Below are 14,809 nucleotides of genomic sequence, written 5' to 3' on the forward strand. Positions count from 1 at the left end.
GTTCCTGTTTTGTTTGAATTTCAATAAATAAGGTGATTTGCGATCACTCGGTGGGAGGTAACTATTAACATACAATATATTTGTACTGGACTTTAATTTTTGCGTTGGAATTTTACCTTGTTCATATTGGACGATTCCAATATGGCAGCGCTCAGTCATACATGTGCGCTCCGAAACGCGCTGCGGATTTTGGTCTCAAAATCCCCCAATCGCGATTTGTTGAACAACAAGTGGACCACCACTCCCCAGAGAAATATACTGCATCACAGAAAATGTCAAGTTTCGCGATTATCAACCTGTCATGTTTCACTTGCAGAGCAAAAACCGACCTCGAATTCAGCGTCCGGTGTAGGCAGTGATGCAACGTCTTCATCCGCGAGCACCCTGCCGTTGAGTGTGCTGTTGAAGCAGGCGGAGGAAAAGGTGAAGGAGAAGCAAGAAGACGACGAACAGCGGAAGAAAGAACGCAAGGAGAAATTCGCCCGCTATCAGAAATGGGCCATGGGCATCACTGGTGCTATGCTGGGTGGGGCAGCTCTTTTAACATTCTATGAACTTGGTGAGTCAACATTTTAATTTGGCATAGTGTATATTTAGCCGGCTCCGGCTTTCTTTAATAAATAAACAACGTTTTGCTGGATAGGCACTGAACATGCGCAGTGAGTGACTTTTTGGGGGGACTTAGACATTTTTACCGTGACAAATTTTAGGTTCCGGGCCAACTTTGTCATTGTGACTCTATATTCACAAGATGGGAATCAGACCACAATTTCGGACTTGATGTCCCTTTGAAAAAATTCCTCCATAGCCGCGAGTCAGAAAAAGATGTTGGAGTCAATTCAAAATAATAAAAGAAGAATATTCTTTTTTTGGATAACAATTGATAGGCGCATAATGGAAGTGTAATTGCAAGTAACAAAGTGGCGTATGAATACTAAATGCCTCCCCCCCCCCTTTTTTTTATTTTGTTGCAATAATCAAGCATTCCAAAAGTTTCTAAAATTTATTTAAAAAAACAAGGGCAAATTCCAAAGGGATGTAACTTGTAAGTACTTGAATTCTTGTATAACATCCACTTGACTCAAATAAATGCATTTGTTTACATTTACAGGTCAACCAAAACTAGACGAACATGGAAAACAAGTAAGTCTATAATTCAGCCAAATTTGTTATTGAAAGCTATAATAGGGTCATTACCTGTCAATTCAACACGACTTTTCACCCACCCCGAGGCCATATTTGGTGTGATGATTGGCGTAGTATAAGAGAAACCCCCAGAACTGAAATCTTTTGTAATTTGGCTTGTATTGTTTAACAAACTTTGGACTAATTAGCATGACCTCCAAATTTTAAATACTTGTATCTCCATTTTTTCTGTGCATTTGTCTTTCTGTCATCCATCTTCTAATTTAGATTTCCTTTCAATTCAATCGTTTCTTTTATCGACAATTATTTAACTTCAGATTCCAGACGAGTTTTCCGATCAGTTCATCCTAACCGCTTATGTACAGAGGGCCTACAAGGAAGTCAAGGAGTACAGAACAGTAAGTTTTCAATCATCAGTACATGTACTAGATTAACCCTCCTGCTGTCTGAAAAGTCACAGACAGTCAAAAAATCAATCCTCTTCCCCTGCCATGCCTTTTACACAGGCTAGTCGCCAACAGTCAGATCATATTTCAAGCAAGCACTGTGACTAGTCAAATTCAGTCGACTGACAAAAGCAGGCAAGTGGTAGGCACAGCTGGCTTATCAATCACCTACAGTCAAAGCATAGCTGTATCAAGTTACATAAACAGTCACAGCCAGTCTATCTTGCTTAATGTAGGCTGGGAGCTTTTTAACTGTTAGGAACAGTCACTTGACTGATTTCGACTGAATGGACAACTTTGCACAGAGTGTATGTATACATAGGAGTAGTATCAGTGATTGTTTTTGTTTAAAGCAAACCGCAGATATGCAATCCTTATGAATATTGATTGTGTTGTTATTTTCCAGATGATAGTGGAGCCATCAGCTGAGAAGCTACTCCCAGATCCCCTGACGGAACCCTACTACCAGCCTCCTTACACATTGGTCTTAGAGATGACCAATGTACTGGTACATCCAGAATGGACGGTAAAAACAAGCTTACACTTGTCTAGTTTGACTTATAAAATCCCACAGCCAACCATGTGTTGATAATGTTCAGGATATATTATACAAATAGTGACTGCTTTGTGCGGTATAGTAAAACTAAACTCCGGAGCTGAGATGATGCATGGATCACCAAGGGAGGCTAGATCTATACTGTACCGTAAGTTACATGTAACCCTAAGCCCCTATGCCCTTTTTTGCTAGCCGGCAACCATCCAAAATCCTCCAAACTTGCAACAGCGCCTAAGTCCTTCAAAATGGTCAGACAGTCCTGCCTCAAAATGAATTCATCCTCAATCTTCCAGAATCTTCCTCAACCCAAAATTATGCACTCATGTTCAAGTGAAGGATACCCAGCCCCTCAATCCTTCAAAAATCATCAGACAGTCCTGCCTCAAAATGCATTCATCCTCAATCCTCCAAAATCCTCATGTGCTTAAGCATCATTCATCTGCAGTCCTCCAAAACCCTCGTGTTTGTCAAACACCATTCATCCTCAATCCTCCAAAATCCTCCAAAACCGCACTGAGGATTTTAGACGATTGAGGTGGGTTAAGGTTAATTGTGGTCCCTTTTTGTTTTATGATGCCTACCTATGTATTCTGTAGAGTTCAGGGATATTTGTATAATTACAACTGCAAGTTGTAATATCAATTTTGAATAAGAGGTTGCAGGTTGAAAAGTCCCAGTCATTTTTTCTGTACAACCTCAAAACTATTTTGCATCATCAATTTGACATTGATTGAAAACTCACTTGCACTTAAAGGGAAGATACAACATTTGCAAACATCAAAGAACGGAATGATCAAATTATCACGTATACCTTACTGAATTGTTAGGGACTGACATTCTAAAGCATCCTGTAAAGTCGTAGCTCCTGGTGTGCTGTCATTTTCAAGAAAAACTGTATTTTTCCAACGCTGGTCGGCCGACCAGCGTTGGAGAAAACTGGCTTTTTTCAAAAACTGTTCCTACTTTTTCATATTTAGTTATTCTGACTTTTCTTTGCAATTGATTACACACCTGTGAAGGGGTTCAAGCTTGCTAGACTTATTCTCTGACCTTACAATTTCCCAAAGTGTATTAATTGTTCCGTTTCATCTTAAGTGGGGTCAGGGAACCAGACTACAAGAATACGATTTAAGGTTTTCTTGTTTTTTCCAGCATCTACAAGCCCAAAACGTGAATTAAGTCAGTTTAACAATATTTTCTATAACATACTAATCCTCCGAATCCATTTATTTCTGAAAATTGCAGCAAAGCAAATGTTGTACATTCCCTTTAATCCAAACTTAACTTTGGGATAATGGTTTCATCCTTTTTAATATGCCCAACACTATTAAACATGCATGTTTGCCTCCAGTACATAATGGTATAATACTTTGTTCACAACTAGGATACCGTGGTACAGCCTTTTTGATGGCACTAAAAATTACTAAACTAGTGAATGCCATGACTTTGATTTGTACATTTAAGGTTGTTTTTTTTAATATTGAATCTTTTTCTTTTCAGTATTCCAATGGCTGGCGATTCAAGAAACGTCCAGGTGTCGACTACTTTCTTCAGCAGGTTGGACCGCCACTGTTTGAAATTGTCATCTACACGTCCGAGCAGGGATTTGTAAGTAAACAAAATAGTTGCAAAATCTCATTTCGATAGTAAAAGTGGTGTGTATTACTCCTTGATAAGTGGTAAATTGAGAGAAGTTTGCAGAACTTTTGCTTAAATTTTCAGAAATCTTACAGCGTGATCCTTACTCGTTTGGTATGGAATTATTTTCCTTAAAAACCCTAACCTTCCAAAATGATGTTTGCAAAATGGAGAATTTTGCAGGATTGAGGCTTTATGGCAAAAAATGTGCGGCTGATTTTGGAGGATGCACTGTGCCAAGGTCTTGGGCCGGACCTTGTGTTGTTTATGTTCAGCAGTGCATAAATTTACGTGAAGGCCTAGATTATATTCAAAATCCTCCGCACTTCTCCAGGATGTTACTGGCCCTGCCTCAACATATTGACAGTCACTGCCGCAGGATTTTGCAGGATTCAGGCAGTGGTCACCCCTCCATGGACCATATTCAAGAAATAATGGAGGAGCTTGCAGGATTGAGCTTCATGTTTTTTTCAGTGAGGCCAATTGGAGGATTTTGCAGGATTGAGGCTACATCCTAGCAAAAAGGCCTAGGGAGTTAGGGATAATACCAAAATGAAGCTTATGAACTTTTGAATACAATTTTTTAAATACAAGTTATGTTACAGATTGTTGTCGGTTTGGTTTCTTGATTTTGATTTGTTGATGAGAACTTTTGTCGCTGTGGTTGTGTTTCCAGTACTTGCTGTAGTTCTTGAAGATATTGCCAGATTGAACTTCACTTGTCAAAATCCCATTTTTAAAAATTTGTCAGTATCCCTATAGACAAAACTGCCATTTCTCACAAAGTCTGTATTGTTATTTGTGTCGGCTACTATTCGTCCTACAGAAAAATAACAAAATTGAAAGATCAAATGTTTATGTATTTTTGTGTAATCTATTTACTACTTTGAATTTTATTTAAAAAACCTTGGTTTCATTTTTTTTTCCTTTCCTTCCAGACTGGGTATCCACTGATAGACAACCTAGATCCCAATGGCTACATCATGTACAGACTATTTCGGGACGCCACTAAATACATGAATGGCCACCACGTCAAGGTAAGTCTTGAATTGAAAAACAAAATAACTTAGAGGCTGATGGCCCAAATTGCAACCCATTCCCACTAACAGTCAAAGCCTAAACCTTCAGAGAATGTTCCACAAGAGGGCCTAATTTACCACTAATTTGCAACATTCATGCTTTTTGGTGTGGTATCCTGAATATAAACTTACCCCACAAAATGAAATGCTAGATTTAAGATAAGTTATGAGCTTTCCATGCAATCATTATGTGGAGTGCCGTGGCCTCGTGGTCTGGGACATGGAGTTTGTGGTCTGCGGGTAATTCTGCAGGTTGTGGGTTCCAGTCCAGCCTGGGGTTATGGTGTGTGTGCCCTTTGGCAAGGTTCTTTGTCACTCATTGCTTCTCCCCACGCAGGAGTAAATGGGTACCTGTGAGGGCAGAGATGGTTATTGTGGTTGATTTTAGCTGCTTTGCAACAAAATGACAGCATTGAGCTGTATACTCCCCAATGAGCTGACATTGTCTTTGGAATGTTTCATTGGCCCAATGATCAGGGTAATATTAATGTAAAGCGCTTTGATCTCGGTTAAAACTGCTACATAAGTATCCATTATTATATCTGAAATTCCTGAACAGAATTGGTAGTTTTTAGGAGATGTTGACATCTTGTTTGTGTCTCATTTTTAGTTCAGAGTAAAACTTGTTTAAGATTGTAAACCTTGTTGTCTGTGCTTTTCAGGATCTTTCGTGTCTCAACAGAGACATGAGCAAGGTCATCTTTGTGGACTGGAACACCAAATCGTTCTCCCTGCAGCCTCAGAACGCGTTTGGCCTCAAGAAGTGGGAAGGAAGCGACGACGACAGGGTACTGGTGGACTTGGCTGATTTCCTCAGAAGTAAGAAATTCAGTTGGCCTGGTGCCATCAATGTATTATTTTTTTTTTTCGCTAGAACAAGAAATGAAACTAGAATCTTTGCTTTACTTTGAGAAGTAAAGTTTGAAATTGGGTTTTTGCCTTCCATTTCAAAAAACCTAACCCTGCCAGATGAATCCCAGTGCAACATGTGTTATAGCCTGTGGGACCTTGTTGCATTGGGCCATCAACACCAGTGCATAAACTGCGAGTTCTGGGACAATGAGAGCTAGTCCCACTGAACAATGCCACTAGTATTATCCTGCTGCAGCTGGCGACCACAGACTCTGAGACACTTTGGTCTTGGGATTTTTGACCTGCTGAATCTTGTAACATTAGGCAGGCCCGTCACTTTGACAAGTGTTGGATGCTGTTGCATTTGGCAGTGATTCTAATCTGTTACAAAGTTTCACACCTTGCAGACTTTGTTTCAAAGAACTTTCATCTTTTTTATCAGTTTGAAATACTAAAATTCTGTTGGAGAAACTAAAAATCTTAGAAAACAGACTTGTTCTGTTTTCTACAAAGTTTATGGGTCTTTTGTCGCATATAACCTGGGCTATTATTGTCTTGTACCTGTTTCAGACTAACATTTTCAGATTTGCGCTGGCAAATTATTATTCCAAAATAAGAATTAGGTTTGCTGTTTGATACCATTATCAGCGACTTCACATGAAAGTTCAGTTGTTGCAGCCCTTCTAAACAACTTAGAAAATATAAAAAATTATATACATCATAAAGTTTGCCTGTCTGAAACCAACATCTAGTTGGGTCAACCTGTTGCGCTCTTCTATGCAACTCTGAAATAAAATTCAGAAAAGGATGTGGGATGGGTGGCGCATTGCGTATAGTGTGCACTCTCTCACCACTGTGGCCCAGGTTTGATTCCTGGCTCGGGTCATATGTGAGTTCAGTTGTTCGTTGATTCTCTCCTATGCAATGAGGGTTTTTCTCCGGAATCTCCGGTTTTCCTCCCTCCACAAAAGCACTTTCGGTCAGACTGTGCTCTATAGTAAGGGTCGTGTGGCAGCTACTTAGGATGCTTTTTCATGCCTTGGTTGTCCACGTTGTAGCAGTGTCCTTCGCAATTCAGCTTCTGCTGCGAGTAAGGAGAATTAGCCCCCAGAATTTGTTTACTTTATTCGTTATAAACTGTCCTCTGTAATCGTTATTTGTTGGTGTCCACAGCGATAGCCGTTAGCGGTGTGGAAGACGTGCGACCAGTGCTGGATCACTACAAGCAATTTGATGATCCCTTGGGGACGTTCAAGACAAACCAAGCCAGACTACAGGTAGGAATAGCGTTTGTTCTAATCCAAAGCAGTGAGAAACTTACAGAGGTCAATGTACGTTTGTAGGACACCTCAAGTCATTTATGGCTGCAGCATTGTGGCAGCTATTATTCCACATTTAACTGCTATGTTGTTTATGACAAAAGCAGAGGTGCTCAATGGTTGTAATCAGTTATTTGCTTGAATAACCGTTGTATAGAATGTCGCATGTTGTGGTTATGCAATGCCATCTTTTACTAGGCAAAAGCAAAGTACTGTACTCAACCTTACGATTCTAATTATTTAACTGGGGTTATGTGTACGGCAAAATGTCTCAGATCACTGGTCAGGGTAGATTGCCTGATAAAAGTACTAGGTTTTTTTTATTTATTTGACATTTGGTTGAGAAAATGCATATTTATGTCAGGAGTTTGGCATTTCAGACACATAAAAAAATAGTCTTTGTTTTTTTCTTATGCAGTTTTACTTTTTTCTGAATAACTTCCGAGTCCCCGACTTTCTACTCAATTTACCCTAAATATTGTACATTTCACTCATCAGTTTTGAGATAAAAAATACGCCTTTTAAAGACCCCTTTAGAGGTGTTAGTCTGACTGGGCAATCACATCTGTACATATGGGTAGTTATGGGGTACCACTGTTGTCGACCTTTTTTCCCCTTTGAATTTCTCCTTTGTTTCAATTAAAATGTCAAACCCCATAGCGTTTCTTTTGCAGGTTACCAGAATTTGTATAGACCAACTTGCAAGGTCCCATTGCCCCTATTGTTTCTCTTTGTTCCCAGTACCCTATAAGGTCATGTACATGTATGTATAAAAGCACATTCACAGATACTACTCAAGTTTGTGTGGTTAATTTAACCCTTAACACTCCCAACCCCTCAAAATCCAACTTAATATTTTGTTTGATTCTGTTGGAGTGAGCACTACATGTAGTTAACTGATTATGCTTTACATGGGGTCAGGCATACCACCAAAATCAGAGTCCAACAGTTTGGGAGTAGAGTTTACCATATGGTGTTGGAATTTGCAAGAGTGAGGAAGGTTCCTAGTAAATCAATCAAGGGTTTAGGCCCCCCAAAAAGTCTCCGGTTTCTGGTATGGAACTTGCCCCAAAAGTGGTGCGGTGACGCATTTTTTATTTTTATTTTTTTTTTTTTTTTTTTTTTCCCTCCAAATTTCGGCTGATCACTGCAAATGGTGCCCGACCAATTTAGTGCAAAATATATAGGAGCCCAGCGAGGCCACATAAAGCTTATAAATACTCAATAGTAACCCCATCTAAAAACAGGTTAAAATTGTGCAGCAATGAAAAAAAACTTTTTAATTTTGCCGACGCGCATGGCTACGGCGACGCGCGTGCAGACCAGAAACCGAAGACTTTTTTTTTTTTGGCCTTAGGGTTAATGAGCCTGTTTGGGTTATTGTCTGATTTTGTCAATCCATAGAGGGCGCTATTTCCATTTCAGTTACTTGGAGTGCACTGACGAAATCTACACGATCTTATTGGTATGGGAAGTAATTGGAACATCTGAGATTGTTGGAAATCTGTGGTACATACCAAGAACCACCCTCCCCCCACCCATCGCACAGAGGGAGTTGTATAAAGTCAGCCTTATCCCGCCCTGACGCATGCCTCCATTACATTCCTTATCCGTCGGAATTATCATTTGGGCGCCGTAAATTACCCAGTCCGCCTTGTGTGGCCGGATGATGGATGCATGTGACACAGAATTATGAAATAGACATGAATAATTGTGATCTTTTCCTACCATTTGAGTGTGCCATCAATGTAGGAAGCCTGTTTGTGTCAGGTGTACACGCTGTGCTGGGGCCTCAGGAGTCACACGCATGGAGTTGGATTATGTGCTCAGAACTGTGTCACGAATTGAAACTTGAAAAAGCAATAAATGAAACATTGTTGCACTCGATTAAGTGACACCCAAAACAAAGTTACCATGGATACATGTACAATGTACATCTATTGAAGTCTTTTAAAGTACAGCAAATTGCACTGATTTTGTGGGGGAAAGTTATTAAAAAAAATATTTAAAAGATACCACACCTGACTTTATTTGTATTTCTATCCCCCCCCCCTGGAAAAATCTAATTGTTAGACATCAAAATCCTCCATTAATTGAAGTCACCAGAAATAATCACAACTTTTTTACGGCTTAATCATAACTTTTCGTGTTTAAGTGTGGTATTTGAGAGGTGTTTTACTCAAAGTATTAATTTTGTGGTTACCCCCTGCCCCCCCCCCCTCCAGTTTATCCAGAAGTTAGGGGGGGGGGGCGGCACAATGACTGAGTTGCATCAGTAACATGCATTGTGGGCGCGTACAACTGTAATGCTCTTTTGTTCTATGAGGCCACGGTGGTCCATGAATACATTTGCATACCACATGTTCCTTGCACAACATTTGTAATTGTGTTGAACCTCGTCATAGTCGATAGATGTGTTGGCCTATAAAAGCTACACACACAAAAACATCTGCAAAAAAAAAGCCATAGTTGGAGGAAAGAATGATGCAACCTGACGCCACTTTTTTCTTCATATATCATCACACTAAAGGTCAGTCATTGCAAAAATGTTGAAAAAACCTGAATCTGGGACTGAGAAACATTTCCAATTTTGTTAGGAAATGCTTAGAAAAATTTTCTTGACTCTCCATAGACTTTGTACACAACCGCTGAAGTGGCATCAGGATACTACATTCTTTCAAAGTTGGATTTGCTCTTGAATTGTAAATCATACTCGCAGATATTGAAATGTTTGTTTCCTTTCAAAATCGTTGAGACGATTTTCCAGGAATATTCACTGTGTTTGCATCACACATTTACAAGGAAATGTCTGCTCATCCCTCCCCCCCCCCCTTCCATCATGTCAACGATTTCAAGCTTTTCGTTTTGAGGTCATTGGACGGCTCGCTGCACGATGAATCACGCCATTATTTCCGTCTCGTATAACGCCGCGATGACGCAGCAGCCAGATGGCTCTAACGATGATTGCGGAATGGGATTTTTTTTATATCTGCCATTATGAAAGCTTTCCCGGTATGATATACGGAGAAGACATTCCATCGCAGGACGTGCCCATGTGTCAATGTTGATAGTCCGGCCGGCATGTAATGTTTAATAAAGATGTCACGTCAGCCTTGAAATGATATACGCAGGCTGTTAAAGGAACATCTGTAATTCTTCATTCCTTCAAGTTTTGTTTCAAAAAAAATAAAGAAAAAAAATTGGCGAAACTAAAGTTATTTATTAAGACCCACATTTGTGCAATCTTTCATAAATTTATTTCATTGTTTTGCCGTTCGTATAGATGCTTTAGACGTTTTCACTATTTTTGCAGTATTTTCAAATGAAGCGCAAAGGGAAATTGACTGCGTGGCATATACGGGTTTATGGCTTCTGACTAGCGCCCCTTGAACAAAGATATTGACGAATTGGGGAACCACCAACATAGGGCTGGATAGCTCAGTTGGTAGAGCACCGGAACGGTACTCCGGAGGTGGCAGGTTCAAGCCCCGCTCCAGTCAATTTCTTTGTTCAATAGTAGTATAAATCTTTATCAAGTTCGTACAAATTCTTTTAAAATCAATTCAAAAATTTCTCATTTTGAAGTTGAAAGCACCAATCTCTTCTCTGTTGTCCATCCTTAAACCCGTACTGGTGTTCCAGAGAAAGGCCAAACTAAATTATTCCAAAGGTTAGAATTAAATTTGATACAACTAGAAGTGACTACATGCCAAATTAAACAACTCTTATAGTCATCTGAAACAACTCCGGAGTCCAGTCAATGGAAAATTAGTACAAAAAGTTCGCCTGTCTGAAATCAAATTGTATTTGGGTCGACTGGATTCGCTCTTTGGAAGACCAGTTTTAAACGGGTGTTAGACCTTCATGTATGCACTCTTTGTATTATCCCTGAGTCACTTGACCTTGGGATAATCTTGAGGCATCTTGATAGTTGGCCTTGGGGGGGGGGGAATGATCCGTTTTCATTTGCACTTCAAGAGACAGTTTTTGACGTCAGTGATCTTGACGTCCTCCCTCCAACGTCCAGCCTTGCATTTGCCAGATGTACCACATGGTGAAGCCATCCACAACATTGATGTTAATGTGTTTAGCAATCCATCCCAAACTATTTCAAGTCCTGTGTTGGCAAGCTGATGGCAAACGGGAGTCCTCATTTAATGATCAAGTTCAGGATATCTTTAATAGTTGCCGGACACTTGAACGATGTGATGTGATGGTTTGCATGGCGGAGTGCACAGCTTTGGAGAAGTGACTGAATCTATACGAGAAGTGAATTAGCAGTGACACTGAAGTGGCTCAGGTCCAAATGACTTTGGCTACGGCAGCCAGTAACACACAAGTCTATGGCAAGTGGCTACAGCCACTTCTATAGGCGCCTGTGTAGTAGCAAGCTGTTGCAAAGTCATTGAAATGCTGCTGGTAACTCTTTTGTTGTGGGATCCTACATGGTGAAAGATGTTGGAGGATTTGGAAAGGTTGAGACTTTGAGCAAAAATTACAATTGAGGCAATCAGAACTCCCAAGAAAAAAGTTACCCCTTCATAAAGGCTGGTTTGTAATTCACAGGAATGCGAATTAGCAAATTTGATGTCATGAAGTTTTTGTAGGGTAAGGAATTTTGCCGGAGTTTAAATGTGTCAAACTGTTCAGATTTGCAGCTCGACAACTTAACCAGAGAAGACAGAGCCTCTTTAACAAGTTGAACCGTCCTCCTTCATAAAATGTTTTACTCCGGCTACAGCTGATGAGCAGATGACCATAACGCCACGGCTTGATGTATGTCTGCAGTTGAGTATCGGTAGGCTGACGTCAGCGAGGGAGACGGCTTATAGCCTAGTAATTCAGCTCTCAGGATGCGGCATAAATCACTACTGCCGACCAGCTGATAATTGTTGCATCTGTCGTATGGGATGCCTGCCCCCCTCTAGTAGTTATGGTTTGTCTGGATAGCTCAATTGTTGTATTGTATATCATTTTTCCTGTCTGCTATGGGGTCATTGAATGGATAAAACTTGGCCCCGTGTCATATGAAATTTAGACTCCTGTTCTCTTTTACCATATAAGGACTCTGATCCGAACATGTGACCAGTCAAGTGCTGTCCCAACTACGTTTGTCGAAGTATGCGCACTACAATTAATTAGTCCACATTTCGTTGCCAAATTTCACACTATACCAACATGTCTTATTGATGTATCTGTTCCCGCCGCCCCCCCCCCCCCCCCCCTTTTTCAGAATTTGGAGGAGAAAGAGCTTAAAAGTTGTTTAAACCGTGACCAAACTTGCTCCCTTCTTTGGAAAAAACCGACTCCCGTGTCCCTTCCCTCCCCCCCCCCCCCCCCCCCAATCACGATTGACTTTACTTACACCATTGAGCAAGGACATTTGAATGAGGACCATTAGTCGACTAGTGGTTGATTTGTGAAGCAACTTACGCCTATGCACTATTAAATACGCACTTATGTCAACGCCTCTGGCCAAACGAGGGTCAAAACGCCATCACAAAACTTCTTGGTCCTGGCTCCCCGTTGTGCTTTATGATGCGCGCGGCTATTGGTAACCAGCGATGGAACCATGCCCCGTGCTCTGGCTCCTAATAGTCAACTAGAGTAGTCCAACCATCCTTCATTCGAGAGCAGTTAATCAAACTATGGTTAACCATAGTCCTCACTAGAACTTGCATTTTCAATGCATTTTTAAAGCATGTTTCAGTTTCCCGTACCCCCCCCCCAGGTTTATTTTAAGGATTGTTAAATGCTTAGCAAGCTGCTCAGGATTAATTGATTTCCCTTTCAGCTCCGTCTCCCAGATGCTTTTTTACTAACCACATCTGCTGAAGGTGTTATTTGTGACCCACTATGCTGAGAATATGTCACTTGAATTTCTGTGATGAGTTTGTAATATGCAGAAGGGGTTATCAGAAATGGTTCTTATTGTTCTCTGTTGCTGTGTGTGAGACACAAATATATGGACCCAATTTTTTTTTTTTAACTAATCTGAGTTTGAATTATTGAATGGTTGAGAGTTTCAATTAGGAGCTGTGATGTGACTATCGCTGAAAGACAAACGGTTCTGGGGTAAAAACAACAGTTGTTGAAGTGAATGTTAGTATGATGCATACCCAGCAAAACATTTCTAATCACTTTCTTCAAGTCCAAGTTTCAAGTCAGTTGTGTCCAAGGTCGAGCCTAACTCTTGAGTCACTTGATTTGAGTTTAAGTTAGAGTCATGAGTTGCATATTTGAATTAAGGGGATACATGTACATGTATACAAATCAGCACAATGATCAGCATAATAATTCATTCTTTACACCACCGTAGTAGAGTACAATATCTATGATGAGCGATGAATCCTAGCCAGTACTCATGGCCAAAAAACCAACAAGGACACATTTTTACCTTATTTTTAAAAGGTGGTACTGGTAAAGAATTCATCATCTTCAGTCACAAGTTCTCGGTGTCAAGTTCGAATCATGAAAGTCGAGTCTCAAGTCCTTTGTCAACATGACTCAAGTCAAGTCTGAGTCACCGAAATTATGACTCGGAACGGACGCGAGTCACACAAATTGGGGCAGTCGTTTCATCGGGTGCATACCTATGTTCACCAATACCGATGTTCCCCAATACCGATGTTCCCCGAAATTCCATACCCTATAACCCTAACCCTAATCCAAAGGATTTCGGAGAACATCGGTATTGGGGAACATAGGTATTGGGGAACATCGGGTAGACCCCGTTTCATCGGTGGTTACACTTTAAAACTGACATAGGCATGTGTTGCCAGTTTTTTGGTTTGTCAATAGAGTTGGTGTAATGTAATGATCCTCCTTTTACACATTCTTATTGGTACAGGCTGAACAAGAGAGGGCAGTGCAGCAGGCAACGGAAGGGTCGGCCAAAGCGGGCAGTTTGGCAGGCAGCTGGACACAGAGGCTGAGGGGAAGGTAGAAACTCCAGAGGGATTTGGTAATTGGTGTATTTTAGGGCCTTTTTTACTGCAAGTGATTACAGGATTCCACAAAGGGAAAAGGACGTGCTGGTTCAATTGGCCAGTTTGTACTGGGTGTATGCGTTTTGCACCGTAGAGCACTAAACGCTCCGAGCTTAAAAAACCTGAGCAATTTTTCAAATACAGTGCGATGAATCATCATTCTGCCAATCAATCATCATTCTGGTTATGATGTCATTGAGCTGGCCATGACCTAGCCTTGTAATCTTTGAATTTTTTGCAAATAAACCACAAAGGGAGACTGACTAGGAAAAAAAGATAGACAGACAGACGGAGTGGGGTATGAACCTGCAATCTCCGGATTGTCAGTCCGGTGCTCTACCAACTGAGCTATCCAGCCCTATTTTGGCGGTCCCCTATTTTGTCAAAGTCTTTGTTCAAGGGGAGCAAGTCATAAACCTGTGTGCTGTTTAGCCAGGGATCATGCCCAAATTCACAATGCCAGTAACATTAGCAATGCTAGCAACATTACTAATGCTGCTAACCTGGGATATAGCAAACTGGAATCACTCAGAGAAGACACGACTGACTAGTGCCCCTTGAACAAAGACATTGACCAAATGGGGGAACCACCGACATAGGGTAGAGCACTGGAACGACAATCCGGAGGTCGCAGGTTTAAAGCCTGCTCCAGTCAAATTCTTTGTTCATCTTTAAAATTATCTGAATAATCACACAATATGTAGTTTTCCACCCGCCTGTTAATATTTACTACATGATATATGCTGTTTTTGTTCCCACTTTCCTTTACTGCCTTTCTGTGTAA

At 40.7% G+C, this 14,809-nt stretch overlaps 1 protein-coding gene and 1 non-coding gene across 2 annotated transcripts; both read left to right on the plus strand.

The window, feature by feature from the left end:
* Positions 1-96: 96 nt before the first annotated feature.
* Positions 97-14,283, plus strand: LOC119727953 (mitochondrial import inner membrane translocase subunit TIM50-like; the record flags this gene model as incomplete). Its single annotated transcript, XM_038200035.1, has 9 exons — positions 97-559; positions 1,112-1,143; positions 1,464-1,544; positions 1,999-2,118; positions 3,649-3,756; positions 4,725-4,823; positions 5,528-5,684; positions 6,891-6,994; positions 13,887-14,283. Coding segments are annotated over 9 exons (1,260 nt in total), but the record flags the coding sequence as incomplete, so codon positions are not given.
* On the plus strand, positions 10,464-10,536 carry Trnat-ggu. The gene has a single exon. It is a non-coding gene; the product is annotated as a tRNA-Thr (tRNA).
* Positions 14,284-14,809: the final 526 nt, after the last annotated feature.

Source organism: Patiria miniata, unplaced genomic scaffold (genome assembly GCF_015706575.1).
Source record: "Patiria miniata isolate m_02_andy unplaced genomic scaffold, ASM1570657v1 HiC_scaffold_20, whole genome shotgun sequence".
In the NCBI taxonomy this organism is placed as follows: Eukaryota; Metazoa; Echinodermata; class Asteroidea; order Valvatida; family Asterinidae; genus Patiria; species Patiria miniata.